General features: G+C 50.9%; 2 protein-coding genes across 2 annotated transcripts; one reads left to right on the forward strand and one right to left on the reverse strand.

Moving 5' to 3' along the window:
- The first annotated feature begins 3,742 nt into the window (after positions 1 to 3,742).
- Positions 3,743 to 4,427, forward strand: LOC123161791 (histone H2B.3-like). The gene has a single exon (XM_044579603.1). The coding sequence runs from the start codon at positions 3,842 to 3,844 to the stop codon at positions 4,268 to 4,270; it is 429 nt and encodes a 142-aa protein (XP_044435538.1). The 5' UTR covers positions 3,743 to 3,841; the 3' UTR covers positions 4,271 to 4,427.
- Positions 4,428 to 5,208: 781 nt separating this feature from the next.
- On the reverse strand, positions 5,209 to 12,635 carry LOC123161792 (protein STRUBBELIG-RECEPTOR FAMILY 3). Its single transcript, XM_044579604.1, has 17 exons — positions 12,093 to 12,635; positions 10,826 to 10,955; positions 10,675 to 10,743; positions 10,390 to 10,455; positions 10,230 to 10,301; positions 10,067 to 10,138; positions 9,905 to 9,976; positions 9,758 to 9,823; positions 9,017 to 9,082; positions 8,368 to 8,840; positions 8,231 to 8,284; positions 7,834 to 8,144; positions 7,481 to 7,749; positions 7,248 to 7,386; positions 6,317 to 6,456; positions 6,016 to 6,172; positions 5,209 to 5,876 (listed from the first exon to the last, which is right to left on the reverse strand). The coding sequence occupies exons 1-17, from the start codon at positions 12,214 to 12,216 to the stop codon at positions 5,790 to 5,792; spliced, it is 2,367 nt and encodes a 788-aa protein (XP_044435539.1). The 5' UTR covers positions 12,217 to 12,635; the 3' UTR covers positions 5,209 to 5,789.
- Between the last annotated feature and the right edge of the window lie 9,330 nt (positions 12,636 to 21,965).

Raw genomic sequence — 21,965 nt, forward strand, 5'->3', positions numbered from 1 at the left:
ACACGTTGTTCTCCAAGCTCATCACGGGAGCTTCGCCCCCTCAGCCGGCGCGCTCCGCGGTCATGGCCTCAGATGGCGGCCTCATCCACAATACCCTTGTTCTCGCGGTCGTCCCCGGTGTCTTCTCCGCCCCCCTTCCACCAGCAAAGCCCATGAGGTCCTCGAGCTCATCACCGATGCGTCCCCCGCGTGCATCGCGAGGGCGCCCGTCACATGTTCGACAGATTGCTTGAACCAAGTCCTCGCGGGCGTCCCGACTCCACAGCCAGTGCATCCCATGGGCACGGTAGCCGATGGCGGCCTTACCGACAACGCAAGATCCCCCACGGTCATCCCCGGCGCCTTCTCCTCCACCACCAATTCCCAGGGGGTCATGGCGTCCCCCCATGGTGCATTTTAGGACTCCATCAACCCGATGCCCATGACCTGTTCGACGATTGGCTCGACCCAGGTCGATGTCGTCGCCAACATCGATGAGACCCAAGACGCCGCAACCACTGTCCACCCCGAGCACGCGGACATCGTCAACTACACGGAGGTCACGCAGCTCATACCGGTGCAGGCAACGCTCTCCCTCAACATCACCACCTGCTCTGCCGAGGCCATTTCCTCAACGGCAACCACCACCGACACCATCCCCATGGAAACCAAGCCAGATCCGACCAAGTGGGCCACAATCACGACCATAGCAGCCCATGGGCTGGGCCTGGCTGAGTGCCACACTAAGGGAGGCCTGACTACAAGTATCAACGTAGAGCGCAATGAAGATTCATCCGGGCTTGGATCAGAACGGCAACGACGACTTCCTCTTCCCCTACCTCCTGTACTTCCTCCTTCCCCAATCTCTCTATCTGAGCTTAATCTTCCTGTAATGGAGTAATTTGAGTGATTCATGAGTGGGTTCTTAGAGCAACTCCAATGGGCCGACCCAAACGGACGTCACATTTGTCCGCTTATTGTCTGTTTGGGTCGGCCGCCCGCCCGGTGTCCGCCCAGTTTTGCATTTGGGTCGGCAGTGCGCCCAACGCGCCGACCCATTTCATGTCCGCATTCAAATTTAAAAAAAGGCCCGCGGGCGATCATGCCAACGGCCATGTCTCATGCCGGCACCATGCCAGCGCCGACATACAATGTTGGCTTCAGAAAATATCACCATAGTTCATGCTGGCGCACTCGCCAGCCGGCCGGCACACATGCCAGCACACAATAAAAGGGTGGGACTTGAGTTCGACCACGCCATCGCGGCTCCCGTGGTCATGCCGGCACACCTGCCAACATACAAAAAAGATGGTGCTCGCCGCCATAGATCACTCATCGTCGAACTTGAGCATGTCGGCCTGCATCTTCTCAAACCACAACCTCTTCCTTGGCGACACGGTGTTGATATCCACCTTCATGATCTCCACCCCGGTCATCATGCTCGCAGGAGCCACTTCTTTCGCCTTGGTCTTGGTGTTGGCGGCCTCGATCTCTAGCATCTTGGCTTGCTTCTTCGCCTCTAACTCGAACATCTTGGCTTGCTTCTCGGCGTCCAGCTCAAGCCTTCTCCTTTGGATCTCCATGAAAGCATCCATTTTCTCTGCCTTGAAACGTCGGCGCTCCTCCTCCCTTAAGTCCTTATTATTCATCATGTCGTCCACGCTTGCGATCAAAGTGTTGGTGGCCGCATCTCGCTTGTCCTCCTTCTTGGAGTTGGTCTTCCCCCGCGGCCGTGCCGTCTCGCCCTCCCCAACATCCTTCACGGCTTTCTTCCCCCCACGCGACTTGAGTGTGGCATATTGCGCCTTGAACTTCTCCTCGTCCTTGATGACCCGATAGCAATGGGAGAGGTTGAAGCACTTGCCATTGTGTTGAACCTTGAATGCCTCCAAAGCTTGAAATGCCTAAAAAATGTTTCCATGCAAGCATATGGGCAAGTGATATGCAAATGAACATGCAAAGGATGAACTTGATGACACAAAAGAGGGCGGCGAGCTAGCATACCATGTCTTTCATGCAGATGCCGCTCACGGGGCGGGCCTTGACGCTCTCAAGAGTGGCGCAAAACTTGTTGCACTCTTGTTGGATCACCCTCCACCGCTTGGAAATGGAGACCCATCCGCGTGTGCTCACAAATTGGTAAGGTGGAAACTTCTTGCGCTCATGAAACTCTCGGTGGAAACGAATCCAAAAGGTTGAATGCTTTTGCTCGGCACCCGTCTTGGGGTCTTGCCCAATGTCTCGCCAACACTCGCAAAGAAGCTTGTCCTTGGCCGCCGTGTACGCCTTCGTGCGCTTGCTCTTGCGCTTCGGCTTATGACCGGCGGCTTGGTTGGCGAGCTCGTCCTCGAACAAAGGCTCCACTTCCATGTCGCACTCGTCCTCTTCCTCTAGCCCGTAGTCGTCCGGGAACTCGTGGTCGAGGGGGAAGCCGTCCAGGTCGATGCCGACCTGATCACACATGAAGGCCTCCTCGTCGGAATCATAGCCAGCGGCCGGCGTGAACGCCCCGCGGCCGTCCTGGCTTTGCGTCTCGTCGGGATCGTAGCCAGCGGCCGGCGCACCGCCCTCGAAGATGAGGTTCTGCATGTAGTCCTCGTCGACGGCGGACGACATTTCCTCGAACAGGTTGCGGGCGTCCGGGAGCACGCCGGCCAGCGTCTGCCACACGCATTTCCTCGCGCCGCCGGATGATGAGCCACCGGCCACCGGGATGGCGTTGAGGTCGATGGCGAGCGCTCCCCGGAGAGGCGGGAGGCCTGCGGGTAGACATGGAAGTCGGAGATCGGGTTGCAAGCCGACGCGCGGGGCGAGTCAGGCAGCACCATCCGAGGAAACGCCGACGAGCCGGTGCTGGCCGCGGCGACGACGGCTTGGACGAGGCTGTGTTGGCTAGTGTTTAACCCTAGCATGTAGAGCGCCTCCCTCGTTGCCGCCGCGACGCGGGCGCTGGTGACCTCCTACTGCGCGGCGGAGACGACTGCGGCCTGCGCGGCGGCCTCATCCCTCGCGTCCGCGGCATGCCTCCAGCCCTTCCTCTTGGCCGACTCGCATGCCCGTTGTTCGGGCGTCAGCGCCTTATTTGGCTTCCTCGGGGCTGCGGCGGCTGTCTTGCGCGGGGCACGAGGCTTGCTTTTCCCGGCGGGGGCGGCGGCGCCGGACGAGGCGGACGAGGCGAGGCCGGCGGTGGCGTCCATGGCTGGTTGTGGCGGGAGCGAGCACGCGCGGGGCGGGAGTATTTTTGGAGAAAATGGGGGAAATGCTGGTGACTGCCACCGACCAGCGGGCCCGGGGAGAGGAGTAGGCGCGCACGCGTCTGTGTCGTGTCCGCGCCGACGCAAATCCGGCTCAAAAATGGATCGGAAATGGGTCGCCATGCGGACGCCAAAAGGACACGCGTTCGTTTGGGTCGACACGTTGGGCCGCTTTTTCTGTCCGCGCCGACCTAAACGGACGACCGCAGACAAAATGGGTCATCCCGTTGAAGTTGATCTTAACACATGGTTGGCTCTTCCTCAGCTGAGATGCAGATGGATGGAAAACAATCTGACCGAAAATCCCGGTCACGAAGAGAGTTTGATCTATCCGCCCAACTTTCGCCAGGTCATCGATCCGCGCCGAAGCCACCAGGGCCGTCCATCATAAACAGCAACGAGCGGCTGATATCCGTCGATCCACCACCCGACGTCACCGATCCGCGGCACCAACCCGTCCTCCAATCAGAGCGCACCTCCTCCTCTCCATAAATAAAGCCGCCGCACCCTCCCCTTATCGTCACCAAAAAGCAATCCAATTCCCCACCAGCCCCCTCGCACCTTCCGGCGAATCACCGCACCTCTCCCCGGCGAAGCAGCAGCGTCCGATGGCCCCCAAGGCGGAGAAGAAGCCGGCTGCCGCGGAGAAGACTCCGGCGGCCGAGAAGACCACCGCGGGCAAGAAGCCCAAGGCCGAGAAGCGGCCGCCCAAGTCCAAGGAGGGCGGCGCCGACAAGAAGAAGAAGAAGGCCAAGAAGAGCGTGGAGACGTACAAGATCTACATCTTCAAGGTGCTGAAGCAGGTGCACCCGGACATCGGTATCTCCTCCAAGGCCATGTCCATCATGAACTCCTTCATCAACGACATCTTCGAGAAGCTCGCCGGCGAGTCCGCCAAGCTCGCCCGCTACAACAAGAAGCCCACCATCACCTCCAGGGAGATCCAGACCTCCGTCCGCCTCGTCCTCCCGGGCGAGCTCGCCAAGCACGCCGTCTCTGAGGGCACCAAGGCCGTCACCAAGTTCACATCCTCTTAGATAGGCTGTTCTCTGTCTTCGTGGTTGATCGATGGTTCTCTGTAATGCTCGTTAGCTGTTCGGACCATGTCGCTGTGTAACTTGTGCTGGTGTTGTGGCAACACACTGTTTCATCATCTCGTGAATCAGTAACTTTGCTTATTTATTCTGGCCATCATGTTCTTGTGCTCGTTGTCTGAGTAGTTCTTGCTATGATCCTGTTTCGTTCATCTTGGTTTGGTCTGCTATGCAACCTTTGTTCTGAATTATGAACTGCAAATCTCTGTAGACAACGACAGTGAACTTGCAGAGATGTTTCTCTGTTCTATTTCTTGGTTGTCTGCAGACAACGGCACTGAACTTTCAGAGATGTTTCTCTGAACCTTGGGGATCCAGCTTGTTGGTCGAACTGAAAATTACTGGCACTCTAGGGTTCATAGTAATTTAAAATCGTTGGCACGACGACATGATCTTTCGGTTTGGAACCCCGGCCCAATTCGATAGTTTGGGTTTGCAAAACGGCACCAACTTGGCGGGCTAGATGCAATTTGTAGGTATCTGGTTTCCTGTACGAGAGATCGGGGCAGGGCAGAAAGTTGTGGGATCCAAAACAAGCATAAACCAAGGAGGAAAAATGACCATATTTCTTGAAATAATGTACATTTTTCAAGTATGGGTTTACAAAAGAAACTGTCAAAACCTGCAAGTGTGAGTTTATTCCTTTCTTCGAGTTAACTACGAGTTTATTCAACTCTGAAGATTACTTGTGAGTTGCATTGGTGTAAAAATCATATTTGCAAACCAGAGTTTAGGCCACAAAATGTTTGCAGAAAACATTTAGTTGCATATAGGACGTGTCCCTCTTTGTTCCTAGCATTGTTGTATCATAATATTTCTTTCATTCACGGCCTCCTTGGAATCTAGGGAAAGAAAAGTTGGTAGAACAGACACAACGAAAATGGCGATATAGCCCTCAAAAAACAGAAATGGCGATACACAATGAGATGGCGCGGCGGTGATACAAAAACAGATGCTACAAACTGTATCCAGAAGGCCAGAACATACAGAGAATCACTACGCATCTGAGCCATCCCATAGGAATTCAAGAAGCTTGTTCATTTGTTCAAAGAGGGCCACATAGGAAATTTTCCTGTAGGGTTCTAGTCCTTCCGACATTCCTCCAAAATCCTTCACCAGAGATGGTCATGGTATTGCTATAGCAGTTTTACATCCAGTTCCTGCACATTCCCCATCTCTGCATTTCCCCTGCTTTCGGCGTCAAGTTTCTGTTCACTAAATACCCAATGTTCTGTCTAAGACATTCCATTTGGAAAGCATGATGTTTTCCTTGAATGAATGTGACCACCACCTATTAATCATTTACATAGTTACATGATACGCTGGCAAGGATCAACAGCTATACTTCTCCCGGAAATCTGTGACATACGATGTGCTCTGCATTATGCCAAAAGAAGTCCCATCCCAAAAATTTCCGAGCGGCGACTTTGCCAATGAGATCTGTGAATCATCGAACTGTCTGTTACTCTGATTCCTCACGAGAAGCATTCACGATGCTAGTTATGTCCTGGACAACTGCAGACACCGGTGGCCTGAATTCTGGCTCCCTCTGCATCATGAAAGTTTCTTATCAGATATGTTTTATGCCTTTGATTCATAAGGTTCTTGTGCAAAAAGTGGCAAGCATCACCTATAGTATGCTTAGGAAATTGCATCCTGGCACTATCATCAGAACAAAAATGAATTACCTGGATACAGCGGCTGATTATGTCAGCAAACCGCGACAATGCTTTCTCGGGGCACTGCCCTCGAATAGAAGGGTCCACCATCTTGGAAAGGGATTCAATGTCATGGAGCTGACAACCGGCCCATCTAACAAGATGCTGTTCATGGCGTGGGCGTGAACTGTATAATTTTTCGGTTTTCACAACAGACATGCAGGTGAGTCAGAGAGTTGTTTTCTTATGCCATGCAGAAAGAAAATAATGAATCTGAAACAAACAAGGTAAGTTCGTTGTGAAGCCAAGCATGAGAGTTCAAATCTCTTACCTATCGTATGGTTTACGCCCGGTAAGAAGTTCTAGCATCACTACTCCAAAACTGTAAACATCGCCTCGTTCTGAAATGATCCCAGATTCCTGGAATTCAGGCGCATCATAGTTCAGTAATGTGCGCAACCGACCTGACAGCTGCAATAAAAAGAAACATCCGTGAGCACATAACAAAGATGAGTCTGTCAATGCATGGGCGAATTAAATAGGCTAAGGCTAAGTATACTCATTTGTGGTCAAAATATAGGATATAAAGCATCAACAGCTACTGAAGTCAGTAACTAATTAAATCCTTCTAGCGAATGGTCCATAAAGCTTTTCTAACAAGTTTAATCTACTCATTTTACAGGTTGATACTCTAGTGGAATACACCGGGAAAGAAACAGTAGGCCCTGTTTGGATTGGATGTAAATTTTGTGTCATGCGCAGTATTCAGTTCAAACTTCAGCTAAATACCGGGGAGCTCACTAATTTTACACTTAATCCAAGTGGGGCCTTAACAGGAAAGACAATCTATTATCCCCATTACCAGATTACTAGTTTTAAGACTTCGAAGGGTGAAGGTATACACCAAAAACCTTTCATTTTCAGTACAGTGCACTGATTTACTGATACTAAAAGACTATTAACAAATTATTACAGTCTATTAGAAAGCTAAAGGAAGACAGAAAGGCCGTATCATGCAATACACAACCACATTAGCAAAGCTGATTATCAACATCTGACGTTGATACAGATTTTCTTAGAATGAACTAGTGCATGTTGGTACATCACTATTAACAGATATGCTTCACATGCTATACTAACTTTGGGCTGTATCACAGTTTTGAGACATAGCACCATCAGCCCTTAAAGTAAGAGGGACCTGAACTTGCCCCATTTTTATGTGCTTAGAACATGCAATATCTATAACACATATTACAGCTTACCTGAGTGACAGAACTTGAGGGCATCAGCTCTGCTAGTCCACATTCAGCAACACACACTGACAACTTATCATCTAGGAGAACATTAGCTGGTTCAAAATTCTGATGCACGATTGGGGGTTGGAAGCTTTCATGGAGATACCTGCAGGGAAAGAGTAATTCAGAGTATAAATCTCCACACATGTTAAGAGAGGCAGATATGGAGTGCATAAAAGATAAAAAATAATTTGGCTTACTCTAAGGCTTTTCCGGAGCTAAGAGCAACCTGGAGACGAGCATTCCATGATAGCTCAATGTCGATTTCCTCTCTATCATGAAGTGCATCATCTAGTGTTTTTCTGCTGAAGTGATTGTATACAAGTAATCGCTGTCCATATTCAGCACAGTATCCAACTAACTCAAGGGTGTTGGGATGCTTGATCTCTGAGATAAGCGCAACCAATTCTAGAAAGTCATCCACTGACACTCTTCCGTTAGGATTGTCAATCTTCATAACTTCCAATAACTACAAAGAATAGAATAAATCAGGCATAATGTTTGAACTGCACGACAAATAGTGAGTTGCATTGATACAAGTAGTACTTCATACCTTGCCTTCAGGAAGCTCAGCTAGGAATACCTTTCCTAATCTACTCTCTCTTATCACGTTCTGCTCTCTGAAATTGCTTGTATATTGCTGAAGAGATGCAACAGAGTAGGGTGTGGCAGAAGTTGGGGTACTTGTCCTTGGTGGAGGGCTATATCTCTTTTCTGGAGTAACAATGGGCTTGGGCTGTACAACAACTTTTTCAGGAGGGGGTGGTGGAGGTGGAGGGGGTGCAACTGCAAAAAGTTCCGAGTCTGTTCGATCCAAATTAATTATGTGCTCCTTTCGGTTTTCAGCAGGCTTCTTTGGGAGAGCTGCAAGCAATAGCACAGAACTTAGACATTTTAACTTGGTGAACATCATGACAAAGTTAGACCGTCCTTGCCCAAGGGCTTCATACCTGCTGCTGCCAAACTTGACTCGCGGCTTCTCTTGTCAAGGGCCTCACCTGGACCTATCAAATAAATTATTTTCAATTAATACAGAAAAAATAAATCTAGAACACCCTGTTCTACCGGTATATGCACAGAAGTTAACCTTTTTTAGTATCATCCTTTTTTTGCACTGAAGCCGGCATAATTTGGGGTTCAACCCTATGATGCACCCTTCCCAGCTGACTTCTGTTATAATCATATCTTGACCGTCTCTCTTGGTACTTGGACAAACAAAAGATTACCAGCAGGGCTATAGATATTAATAGCACTACTACAAGAAGAACAAATCCGGCAATCTTGAGCTTTTTTGACGAATTATGTTTCTGAGATGACGAGGTGCTATCTCGAGTAGTTGATCCATCAGAAGAGTTTGAGGGCGGAGGGGATTTTGAAGGGGGCGATGGAGGTGACGGTGCTCTTGTTGGACTTAGATCTGTAGGCGTTGTTGTTGGTGTTGGGGCTTGTTTTGGTCCTGCTGGTGTTGGAGTTGGTGCTGGTCCTATTGATGAAGGCGGTGACGCTGAAGGCGGTGATGCTGACGGGGCTATAGTCGTATTAAATGGATTACCATCCTTTCTGCACTGGAATTATGTCAGTCGCTTAACAAGTCACACAAAATCAGTGCGATTAAATATCTAGATTGTCAATAGATGAAATAATGTCAACATTAGACAATGTGATAAGCTGATAGCTATTGCAACTAGGCTGGCACTAAGAAATAGATAAATAAAAGAATGAAGAGGCTTTCTCACTTGAAGGTCGGTATGTTCTCTAGTTTCGGAGGTACTGGTCCAGAAAACAAATTGTTCTCTACATTCCTGTTCAGAGTAAGGAAATTGATAAGTAACAAAGAAAACCATGTAATATCTGGAGTAACATCTTTACCACTAGAACAGCAAATGGGTTAAACTTTATACTTTGGTAATTTCATCAATAGCATTGTTCTCTTCTATCAATTCAAACCAAGCAAATATATAGTGTTTCCAAAGAAAAGTTCAGAAGCAAAGCAAGTGCCTGTTGGGAAATTAATTGCTGATGTGGTGCCCGTTTAACAAAAACAGCAGTAAAATGGAAAGATGCTTTGGCTTCTCGAAAGAAGAAACCATAGTCACAACGGGAAAGCATTGCCTCCAGAAATAAATGAAAGCCAGAGGACAGAAGTGCTTCCTACTAGGAATAGTGTTTTAACTCCTTAATATATTGTGCAAAACATTCAAAAAGCATAAGCTTTTGTGTGTCGGCCACCATGATCTTATAGACTTTTCCTCTGAAGACAAATGTTGTGCAACTGATGGCTTAACGGTTTTGTAAGTAACTAACTATCTAAGGCTCTGAGCGTCAATCAATGCAGAGGCCGGGGGCATGGCTCTTTTTCGAAGAAAAAGTAAGTAACTCACTAAGCACATAATAATATAAATATCAAATGCCTTCTATTCAATTTGCTAAGATAACTGAAAGAGGATGATATAAGGAAGAAGACATTGAGGGATTACAGGTCTTTGATGGGGAGATCCTGCAAGTTGTCAAGGGTCCCTGACAGTTGATTGTTTTGTATGCGCCTATCATATAACAGTTAACAAAATAAGGAAACATAAATGATCTTGGAAAATAGGAACATCAAAGGTAAGATGTAAACTCACAATGTAGTCAAAGATGACAGGTTTTTCATTGAAGGTGGTAACACACCAGTAAAGTTGTTCTCAGAAATATCCCTGTAACGAAGCTTGGATGCTATCAGCAAGCAATTAATACATCATCCTGGTCAACACCTATAAAAGTGTATGAAATGGGATACATCTTACAGATTTATAAGTCCAGCAAGTGAATCGAAAGCATCTGGCAGTTCTCCATCTAGATGGTTGACATTGAGTGACCTGGGAAAATAAGGGTATTAAGAAATGCACTTAACAAAACAAACTAGCATGAGTACAGATTCGCTGAGAAAAAATAGAAGTGGAGTCTTACATGGCTGATAAACCTGTAAGTTTGGACAATGAACTGGGAATACTTCCAGTGAGCTGATTAGCAGAGAGGAAACTGCAGCAACAAGGAGTAAAGATTGTACCATCAGATGGATTATGTCTCAAAGACTAAAAGAGTTGCAGAGGAGATCAAAAACACGTACAGATTCTGCAGTGTGAGAGGTAGGTCTTCTGGTATAGTTCCACCAATATTATTGTTACTAAGATCTCTACAGGAACAGGTAGATTTAAATCAGCAAAAGACTTTATCTGGATACAGAAAACATAAATTAAACCAGCGGAAGAAGCCGTAGAAAATATCAGTGTTTTTTTACTGTGGCGACAATGGCGAAACAGGTTCCCTAAGCCGTAAAAAATATCGATATAAAAACATAAATTAAACCAATAAATTTCAACAAAGAATAAATTTACTGCGTTAGCACCCTTACATGGTGGTGATTGAAGTGAAGTTCCCTAAGCTGCTCAGCTGCCCTCCAAGGTTTGCGACATTCATCTTTCTGGAAAATGGTAATTTCATAACTAGTCCAAAACAAACGAATCAACGAAACGAAAGAGAGCCCAACGAAGAGCCTGACATACATTTTGGTTATGCCTGTGCCGGTGCAGGTAACTCCCTGCCAACCCTCGCCGCAGGGGTCTCCGCCGTTTGGAATCCACCCGGGAAGGCTTGGCGATCCGAGTGAAACGTACAGCCCATTCATAGCAGTAACTACACACCATGAAAAGGATACAAAGAAGAAGCCATGAGCATTATTAATAAGTGGAACCCATACAAATCCCCATGCCGCCAACTTTTGCATCACAGCACACATGAGCTGAAGGCAGCGAGCGATTTTTAAAGAACATGAATGCACTTGCAAAAGCCACCGTGGGGGGTACTGTTCCCCACCCACATTTATACTAAACAGAGTAATGAAAAAAAAGCTAAAGAGAATCAACACGTGTTACTTGGATCAGTTTTTCTTCCTACAACAATCCAGTCTCATCCCCCATCCCCTCAACCCCCCGTTTATGGCCACTATTTTGCAGAAGATTCATCGATATGGCAATTACCGCGATTAAGACTGAAATACGCGTTGTGGTGCCACTTAAAAGAAAATTCCAATCTACCATTGCTTTCCCCGGCCCTGCATGGCATCAACTTCACCTTCCACCGATCCGGCGAGCGACCAACATATCTCTCTTTATCCCGTTGCTGTCGAGGACGATGGGGCACAGTTGAGCAGAGGACACCACGTTACTACTGTAGGCCTCACAAGTTGCTCTCGTTATCCCTGCCGAAAGGGACGGCCCGGTCGCTGGAAAGCCAGTAAAAACATCAACCGATCCGAATTACACATGTCGCGGTCGATCGCCTCGCGCTCGCCAATTCTGCGTTGCCGCATCCGAGACACAAAAAACATGGTGGCAATCTCATGAACCCCGCCGCGGAATTCACCACCGGAGTCGACTTGTTCCAAAAAAAAAAAAAAACATCGGAGTCGAAGCTGTAGACCTATCCGGAAAGCCGGAGGGTCACTTGGGGTCCCCCGTCGGCGCGCTAGCTGTCACCACGTTCGTGCTCCCTCAAAAAAAAGAAAGTAACCACGTTCGAACGCGAGCGCCGCCCGCAGCCGACACAATTTCACCGCGCATGGTCAAATCGCAGAGTAAAAACCGCGGAAGCGGCGGCGGACCGGAAATCGATCCCCTGCCTGCTTCCCACGTCCACCGGGGACGGCGACGCACGCAGCTCCACGCGGGTGGCACGAGCAGCGGCGCAACCGTCTCGCTCGCTCGCCGCACGCACGCGCGCACGCAGCGGAACTACTAACGAGAGGAGGAACAAAAGGGCGAGGGAGCGTACCGTCGGAAGCGTCGGTGACCGCGCGCGCGCGCAGCGGCGCCAATGCCGCGGCCGCGACAAGCAATAGAACCAGCAGGAGTTGGCCGCCCCCGCCCCCGCCGCGCGCCGGAGCCCGCCTCGTCATCTCCGCTCGACAATTCACACCATCCGGCGCGCCGTCTTCCCCGCGAGGCCCGGCCCAACCGCTCCCCTGAACACGCGCGGGCGGGAGGGGAGCACGATCGGAGTCGGATGGGAACCGCCGGGCCGGCGGGTGAGGAGGCGAGGCGCGGATCCGCCGGGCAGACAGCGAGGCAATGGCCTCCGCTGGGGCTACCAGGGAAGGAAGACCGTGGGAGGGGTGGCGGAGGAGTGGACGCGGGCGAGACGAGACCAGCGCAGCAGCAAGTCGCGAGCGAGCGAGCAGAGCAGAGCACGAGGGAGGGACGGAGGGAGGGACGGGAGCACGCAACAGCAGGCGTAGAATAATAATGCGGTGACGGGTGAAGACCAAAGACAGCCGCGAGGAGGAGGAGAAATGCGTGGCGGACGGACGGACGGGATGGCGCCGGGTGAGTTTTATGGTGGCGGGCGTACGTGCGTGCGCTACGTTGGCGGGCGCGGCCAGGGACCCAGCGTGAGTGACGTGGTGGATCGGGAGCTACCCGGCCCGAGGCGGATCGGGCTGGCGGTCCACGGCGGCGGCGGCGGCACGGTGCGGCGCGGACAGGGGAGGCGCGCATGTGCGGCGCGAGCTCTGCGTAGCTGTCGTGCCTCTGTATTTTTGCGGCGGTTTATGGGCGGGCATAGCTGGTTTTGCCGGGGCGTTTCGGGGCCTCTGGACTTTGGACCCTTTCTGCCCTGCGCCATGTTCATTTGTCACGGCATTGCCTGGCTTGGCTTGCGACGACACGGAACACGAACCCAAGTTGTATTCTACTCGTGTGTTTCTGCCATAATCTTTCGAGAAGAATCGTGACCAGATAGATACACTCGTGTGTTTGGTTACCTGTCGAAATTTCGAGATTTTCCATGGTTATCGCATATTTTTCCGTGTCCCTTGATAAATCCTCATACCGAGCAAAAAAAATACCAATTTTTTTTGAAATTTTTGAATTTAAATGCTTCGTTTGTAGTAAAGTGCGTAGGATCTAATTAATGCCACGAGAGTTGATTCTGACGTGTTCGTAGCAACCTACTTCCTGTTTTGACAGGTCTCTGGTTCGAATGTTCGTTCATTCATTAATCTGAATTCAAAATTCAACTATAAAATTCGTTTGAAATATTATCGGTATTTCCCGGTAACCGTGGTAACCATGTTTACCCGTCCCCCTTAGTAAAATTGCCTCGTTCGGTAATCAAGACCTTGCTTATTTATCATTGGATTGGAGAAGCCATGCACCGTAAGCATGCGTGTCGTGTCCACAAACTCGTGTTGTTGGGATCACTGCATGTTCGCATCTTGTAGACCGAGAGCAACTCCAACCGTTGGCCCTGGGGCTCTTAAAATCGCCGCCTGGGGGCAACCCGTCGCTAAAAATCGGCTTGCGGGCGATTGGGTTCCCAGACACCCTTTTTAAACTGTTTTGAAAAACAATCGGCTAAAATTTGGCAAACATGATAAAATTTTGGCGAACAAGGCATAAACTTCGGCGTTCTACATTTTTACATAGAAAACATGAAATTTACTAAAAAAACAAAGAGCCGCGACAACAGGCTGAAGAACTCACTGAACGCGGCGTAGTCGCCATCGTTGCCGCCGTCGTCGTCGCGCCGTCGTTGTCGTCGCCGTCCTTCTCCTTCTTCACGCCGCTAGACCCCTGCCTGGGGTCGCCCACGCGGACAGGGTTGGCCGGTGGTGGCGCGTCGTCATCGCTGTCTTCAAGCACGATGACGCCCCCTTCGTCGCACCCATGGCGGCTCGCGGTGATCTCCTCCAGGGCGCGGCGCTGGCGCTCTATCTCCAGCCGCGTCCAATCTTCCCACGACCACTTCATGGTCGCGTCGTCGTCGAGTCCCGGCTCCGTCTTCACGAAGCTGAGCCCCGACTCCGTCTTCGGCTTAACGAGGCGGGGAGAAGCCGAGGAGGAGGCACGCCCGCCCTTGTTGATGATGATGTCGGCGCTGCGGGTGTGCCGGCCGAGCGGCATTTCCGTGGGCTCGGCCTTGACGCTGAAGAGCGCCGGCGACTCAAATGAGTGGGAGGAGGATCGAGAGGAGGAAGAGGAACTGGTCCTCCTCGAGATCCATTTGGCCGCCACTTCGGCGGGGATCGGGGCGGCCGGGTATGTCAGCATCGGATCGTTGCCGCCCTCAAGGTACTCGAGGACGGCGTGGAGCGTGCGGTCGAGGGCGCCCCACCACAGGCGGCGGCCGTCACTGTTATTGCTCCCCTGCACCACCGGCGCGTTGTGGAGGCCAGCGCTCCGCCTGCCGGCGCTCGAAGTACGCCGCCCACGCCTCGTGGTTGCCGGCGGCGTACTCCGGGAGGGCCTGCTCCTCCTCCGAAAGAGAAGCCCGTGCACGCTCGATCTGGGCGCGGAAGTTGCCGAGGCGCGTGATGTCGGGCAGGGGGGGGGGGACGCCGCCGGCGCGTGCATGTTGGGAGGCGCCGGGTAGTTGGCTTCTGCAGGAGATGGGCTTCCCACTCGTGCAGAGAGCGGCGGCCGAAGCCATTTGGCCCCCGCCGCGTCGCCGGGGAATCTTTCTCCCACCGTCTGCGGCGGCTGTAGGGAGGGAGAGGAAAGAGAGCTCGTCGGCGACGGCTGTGCACGGGGAAAGAGAGGGGTTGCGGGCGGGTGTGTCCACCGGCGGGGGAGGTGCTGCTTTATATAGCGGCCCGGGGGGTGTCGTCGCGTGTACGCGTGACGGGAGGGGGCGCGTCGCCTCACCGCGCCGCCTGACCGGCGGCAGCCTTGGCATTGATCCCCCGCGGGAAACTGAGCCAATGTGAGGACGACAAGGCGCGGGGATCGCTGACTCGGCGGGCCCGCCGTTCTTTTGCGCCAAAAACGATTGCCCCGGCGCCCCCCCCCCAAGCGCACCGTGTTTGGTCTGGGTCCGTCGACACTAGTTTCGGGCCTAACCGGCGAAAAATGGGCTCCTGGGGGCGCGACTAGGCCATTTTTTGGGCGCCGGCGCCAAAAAGGGGCCTGGGGGGCCTGTTGGGGGTGCGGCTGGAGATGCTGTGAGTAGGAGTACTCATTTGTGGGGGGTTTCTCTGCCTCCCGTCCGTTCGCCTTGTCTCCGGTTCGTCTTGTCTCCAGTGGACTTAGGGCCACGGCGGCGCGGTGCATCCCGGCCCTTACCAGCGGGAGGGCGCTGTTTTCTGTTGTTTCTTCGAGTTTTGTTAGGATATGTGTCATGCTCAGGAAAGACAAGATGGTGACGGCTCCCTAAAGATGAAATAAGTTTCTCCCCGCCTATAGCCTTCGTCCCGGTGGTGATCTAGCATCATCGCTGGACGTGTGAAGGTGTGTCTCTGGTGGATCTGTCCTTGGTGGATTTGCTCGGATCTGGTCGTGGTTCGTCTACATTCGTGTGTTTTCAGGTTGGATCATTTCGATCTAGGCTACCCTTCATCGGCGGCGGCTGCGGTTCTGCTGCGCTGGTCGTTTGGGGCTTTAGCACGGCGATTTTCCGACTGTCTACTACAAGAAATCTTGCTCGGCTCCGGCGAGGGAGGGGCGATGACGGCGACACGCCTTTGGCTCGCTTCAGTACTTGTAGTTGTCGCTAGGCGGTCTACGGATCTGAATGTAAATTTTCATTATTCTAGTGTTCATTGTACTAGTATGATTAAAGGTGGATACACTGAAAGTTTCCTAAAAAAGGAGTGCTCATCTTTTGCGTAGTACGTGACCTTTTTCTCGTGATTTTGCGAAAAGGTTAGGCCTTCCGGGTGCCTCAATCACAATGTATGTGTGCACGCCAATGCATGAGTCGCCATAGAATCCTCATGCGTGCACGTACACGGGCACGACACGATGCGCCCGTCAATGGCGACAGACGGATGTTGGCCCCCGTCAATGCATGCGCACGCGACGGCTTACAGTGCGACTTCTAGTTCCGTGACCGGTTCGTGCTGGCAGCCTACGGGCCGCTGCTTTTCTTGATTTCTTCTTCGTACGTGCTACGTTGTACTCTACACTCCAAGTTGATGCCGAGACGATGGCGACGACGTCGTGAGAATCCATTCGCGTTGTTGTCTACCGCTTGGTTTGTAGTGCCATCCTGGGCGATGGGCCTTTTGACTAGCGAAAATGCAGTCACCTACTAGCTAGCTCCAAGTACGTACGCAGTATTCCCTCCCTCTAGGTGTGTAAGTCACCTTACGAAAATCAGATTTTCCCAAAACGTTTAGGCGCCGTTCATTAATTTCTCATCTCGATTCCCTCCTAGCCTTGTTCGCCAGCCAGCTTTGCCTCCTATACCTCGTTATCTTCCAGCAAAAGCCCCTCCTTTTTTTTTCTCAGGCAATGACCAATGCATGCAGCATGTCTATGCGTTGATTAGGCGAGAAATCAATGCGGCTTTGCATGCTAGAAGTACGTGGGCATGCATGGTAGTTAATACGTCATCCTTTTAATTGTTGCAATTAAATGCTATGTTTAGAAGAAGGAAATCAACGTTTTGATTAGAAGAAGGACCGGTCCAAATTTTTCTTCTCCTCCAATCAGCTTGTACCTAGGTCGTGATGCACCTTTTAATGTGACTTACACACCTAGATAGAGGGAGTAGGTATTGTTGCTCTGACCAGGGTCATTTGTAACTACATACGTACTAGTACCACATTTGTCGGCGTTAGTGGTTGCTTGAATTATGAGCTGAGAGTTGACCGACCTTAGTTTTGCATGTGTGGCTGTCATTCGAATTTAGAATCACACGAGTTGACCGACTTGTGCATGTATACTACCTACAGTAGCTAGTCCTCGTTTCGAATTGCAATTTGGCAGATTTAAGTACTTGCATCTGTGTGTTTAGTTGACTTTTGGGACATTAAAGTATTCTTACCATTGTGAATTTGGGATGAATCCAGATCCTACGGGCCGACTTCATTTTCTTTCTTTCTTTCTTTCTTTTTTTCTGTCTTTCTTGATGCATCAAATATTCAGATTGTACCGTATCCGTCACGAAATGGTAGTCGACGGCTTAGGGGATGTGTGAACACATATTTCTTCAACCTTGAAGTATATACCACTAACTCCCCGTAAAAAAAATTACACCACTAACAACTAAAATTAGTCAAGTGAAACCAATGCTACTATATTGATTAACATTGCCACATTAGGGCATCGCAACGCCGACCATCAAACCGCCCGCATTTGTCCGAACCGCGCTAGCTGTCTGGACCACAGAAGTCATCCAACAAGGTCTTGTACCGGTCTGCAACGTTGTCCGTACCATGATTTTCCCATAAACCGGAATCAAGCGTGGGGGGCTTTTGCGTGAGTTAGGACATGCGAAACGTCGCTCTCTGACCCCCCGGCCGACCCAAAAGGAAGGGGGAGGCCGCACTTTTGTCAACCCGTACTATTTCCACGCCAAATCTCCCACTCTCTTCTTCCATTCCCGGCCGCTCTCCACTCAATTCTCGCCCTTTTCTCCCATCCTCTCATTCCTTCCGCCGTAGGCGCATGGAACCGTCGAAGAACCTGTCGAAGATGTAGGTGGCGGAGGTGCCGGAGGATCCGAGCATCACGCATGCATCAATCAAACTTCTATAAATGTGTAGGGGTAGTTCATGAAAATAGTTTTTTTTGAGAGTACGACAAAGGCGTACCATATTTTTATAGAAGGCAGAAGACAATTACAAGAGACTACAACTCATTGCGAACAACAAGTCTAGTATCAACACCACACCCGAGCTAATCCGAAGAGAAGCCTCTGCACACATTACAAACACAACACAAAGGAACTTGTCCCGAAGAGCATCAAGGCCGCGTCTCGACCTACCGATCACCACGAAGAGTAGCAACTTTAATCGGACCTCCCTTGCCGACGCACCAACCACTCTTGATTGCCGAAGGAGATGGCAAGTGGGTGGAGGGACTTGGTTGGCCCCGCCAAAGCCACCGTCTTGGAGTCACCGGCATCGACGTGTATTGCGCCCAAGAACCTCTACTCGGACTAGCGACACGCACCGGAAGACTGCAGCACCGAACAAGCCATGTCTCCCTCCACGATGCTCCCAACAGAGATACAGCGCTAGGACGCCGCCATCGCTGGTCCAAGACCTAGGCTTTCGCCCGGAGACCGCAACCAACCAAGATGGGAGATAGTGACACACCTAAGCGACACCTCCAAGGAGGGTAACGACGCCCACAGGCGCCGTCGCCGCCAACACCGATCGAAGACGGGCAGGATTTTCATCCGTAAAGTTGGCCACCTCCCACCCCTTGCGAAGAATTGAGGCCGTCGTCAGTGCTGGATCAAACCGCCGCCGCAGCAGCACCTCACCATTGTGATCAAAGTGCACTGAACACCAACACCCTGTACGCCGAGGACACGCAGTCCAGCTTCCACCTCCCGCACGGCCGGGGACAACAACTCCATCTCTCCTACCACAACCAGCACAGCCAGGATCTTCCGCCGCTGCAAGCAGCTGCCACACCACCTCCTAGCGGACAGAGCCCAGGGAGCCACGACAGGGGAGCCACCTCGCGCGCGCATGCTCCCCGCAGCAAGCCGCTGACCCGGGCACAAGCTCCCCGGAAATAGTGACGAGAGAAGGTTGGGTGAAAACTGAATGAAACGTATAGAAAGGAAAAAAAAAAGAAAAACAATCGATGGATATACACCTTACTTAGATCCATAGCATTCTCTCTTCATGATTCTGCGAAAAGGTTCAGGCCTTCGGGTGGATGCCTCAATCAACAATGTGCGTATGTGTGCACGGCAATCCATGAGTCGCGATAGAATCTTCATGCGTGCACGTACACGGCCACGGGACGACGCGTCCATGGCGACGGCGTTTGGCGCGCGTCAATGCATGCGCACGCGACGGCTACTACAGTGTCCCGGGATCGGTTCGTGGCTGGGAGGCCAACGCCTGCTGCTCTTCTTCGTACGTAGTCGATGCCAAGACGACGACGACGGTCGTCGTGAGAATCCATTCGCGTTGCCGTCCAGCGCTTGGTTCGTAGTGCATCGGTGGCGACAGTAGGCCTTTTCACTAGCGATGGCTCGTAGTACTAGTACTGTACTACTGCGCAGTAGGCGTTGCTCTTGACCAGGGTCATTTTGTGAGTAGTACATTTTTATGTGCATCAGTGCATGCGTGGTTGTTTCTCGGAATGATGATCTGCGCCCACGTTGACCGGCCTTAGTTTTGCATGTGTAGCTGCCGCTCAAATTTAGAATTGCACGAGTTGACCGACTTTGCATGTATACTAGTACTAGTGTAGTTTCTCATTTATAATTGCAATTTGGCTGCTTTAACTACTATTTGCATTTGTGTGTTTAGTTGACTTCGGGACATTATATGTATTCTTTACCTTCGAGAAGTTGGGATGAATTGAGATCCTATCGGCCGACTTTAATTTTGTTCTTGCATCAAATATACAAATTGTAATGCATCCGTCAGGAATTAATGAGTAGATGAAGTTTCAATGATGATGTGTGAGCACAAATGTCTTCGGCGTTGAATTACACCACTGTAAACTTAAATTACTCCCAACTCGACAAGGAAAAAAACTCAAATTACTCGAGTGCAAACAATCTTCTTACATTAACATAGCCACAATAATTTATTTCTTCAACACTAGCATATTCATATGGCAACTGGTGGTCACGCGGTTGCATGATAAAGACTATGCACATGAACACCATCTATATTATGGGCAGGGTGACGGTACATCTGGTTGAACTTTTCTCCGTGGGTGACGCATGAGGATGATTTTCCACAAGAAACTTTTCTCCGTGGGTCACTGCCCATGAATTTTACCTTCCCACCCAAGTGTGAATGATCTCAAGTCAACAAGGGTAACTGAGAGGGACTAGGCTAGAGCCAACCCAACCTCATCCTAGAGCCTCACCTCTCTCCTCGTCCCCTGACCCTACCCCCACTCTCGTTCCCGTGCGGCGGCGCCCCACCGCACAAGAGCGCCCCTGCCCCCTTTCTCTGGTCCTCTCCAACGCCATCTCCCCTACCGCCGCCGCCTTCGGCGGCTCGTAGGCAAAACCTGTGCGCCGCAACGGTGACGGCGGCGCTTCTTCTCGGCCAGATCAGGTCAGGGAGGCGGCGGTCCACGCCGACCGTACATACGCCAGTGGCGCGAGGTGGCGGCAGCTAGTTTCGGCATACAGGCGGCTGCCTGCGGCGACAGGTCCTGCGGCGGCGGCGGCTTGGGTGCCCGATCTGATTCCAGATGGGCTTCGGCGGGCCGCACAGGCTGCTGTCGTGTACCATCCCTGTTCCATCAACGTCAAGGGCTTTGGCCCTGGGCATGGCGGTGGTGGCCACCTCCTTCGCCGGAGGTGGTCGCCTTGAGGCTGGGTGGTCGGATCTCAAGATCCGTCATCTAGTCCCGGCTGCGAGTTGGGGAGACATAGTTCCCAGTGATAACCGAGCCGTTGGCGGGGGATGGCGGCGTTTTGCGGCGTTACCATGATGAAGGCATCGTCGTATAACTATTGTCGACCCACTCGTGCTGCTTCGGGGAAAACCCTAGGATCCGGTCTTCCAGATCGACCTATGACGATACTGCGGTGCCATTTCTCTCTTGGGAGCATTATTTGTGGAGCAGCGCTGGAAGACATTGGCAGATGATGGAACGGCTTTGTCTTGCACGGAATTTCGGTGGAACTGTCAAGTCATGCCTAACCGACATGTGCTACAGTAAGACTTTTAGTCCCGTGATCGGTTCGTGGCTGGGAGGCCAACACCTGCTGCTTTTCTTCGTAACTACGTACTGTACTACCAGTACTACATTCGAGCTTCCGAAGTTGACGCGAACACGACGTCGTCGTGAGAATCCATTTGCGTTCTTGTCTACTGCTTGGTTTTTAGTGGTGCATCTGTGGCGATAGCAGGCCTTTTGACTAGCAAATGCAGTCATCTAGCTCGTGCATTTGTGTTGCTCTTGACCAGGTCATTTGCAACTAGGCACCACATTTGCGATGTGTGTGCATAGTTGTTGCTCCAATTATGAATCGCTCGTTGACTGACCTTAGTTTTTGCATGCGTGGCTGTCACTCAAATTTAGAATTACACGAGTTGACCGACTTTTGCATGTGCATATGCCACTCTAGTTTCTCGTTTAGAGAACTGCAATTTGCCAGACTCAAGTATCTGCACCTGTGTGTTTACTTGACTCTGGGACATTATAAGTATTTCTTACCACCTTCGTCCTGGTTTATTAAGCCTCCTTATAGTCTGGGCCAAACTTTAACTTTTAATTTAACTATTAAAATATAAGTTATATATCCTAAAAATAGTATCATTGGAAACCTCTTTCAAATATGAATCCAACAATATAAGTTTTATGACATACAACTTACAATTCAATAGTCAAATTTATGGTCAAAATTGAGCACAAAATACGAAAGGGACCAATAAACCCAGACGGAGCTAGTAGCTTTGAGGATTGGGGATGAATCAAGGGCCGACTTCAATTTTCCTTTTTTGTACGGATGCAGCAAATATTCAAGTTGCACCGCATCCGCCATGAAAATGGTAGGTGACGGCCGGGTTAGAGATATATGTGTGAACACATATTTCTTCCACGCAGAATTACCACGAACAACTTAGCTTACTCGAGCGAAGACAATGTTGCTATTGATTAACATTGACACGACGCATTTTTTCTTCAACACTAGCATATTCATATGGCAAGTGATTGTCACGCGGTACATTTGGTTGAAGTTTTCTCCGTGTGGGTGACGCATCAGGAT

This window comes from Triticum aestivum, chromosome 7B, assembly GCF_018294505.1.
Source record: "Triticum aestivum cultivar Chinese Spring chromosome 7B, IWGSC CS RefSeq v2.1, whole genome shotgun sequence".
Taxonomy (NCBI): domain Eukaryota; kingdom Viridiplantae; phylum Streptophyta; class Magnoliopsida; order Poales; family Poaceae; genus Triticum; species Triticum aestivum.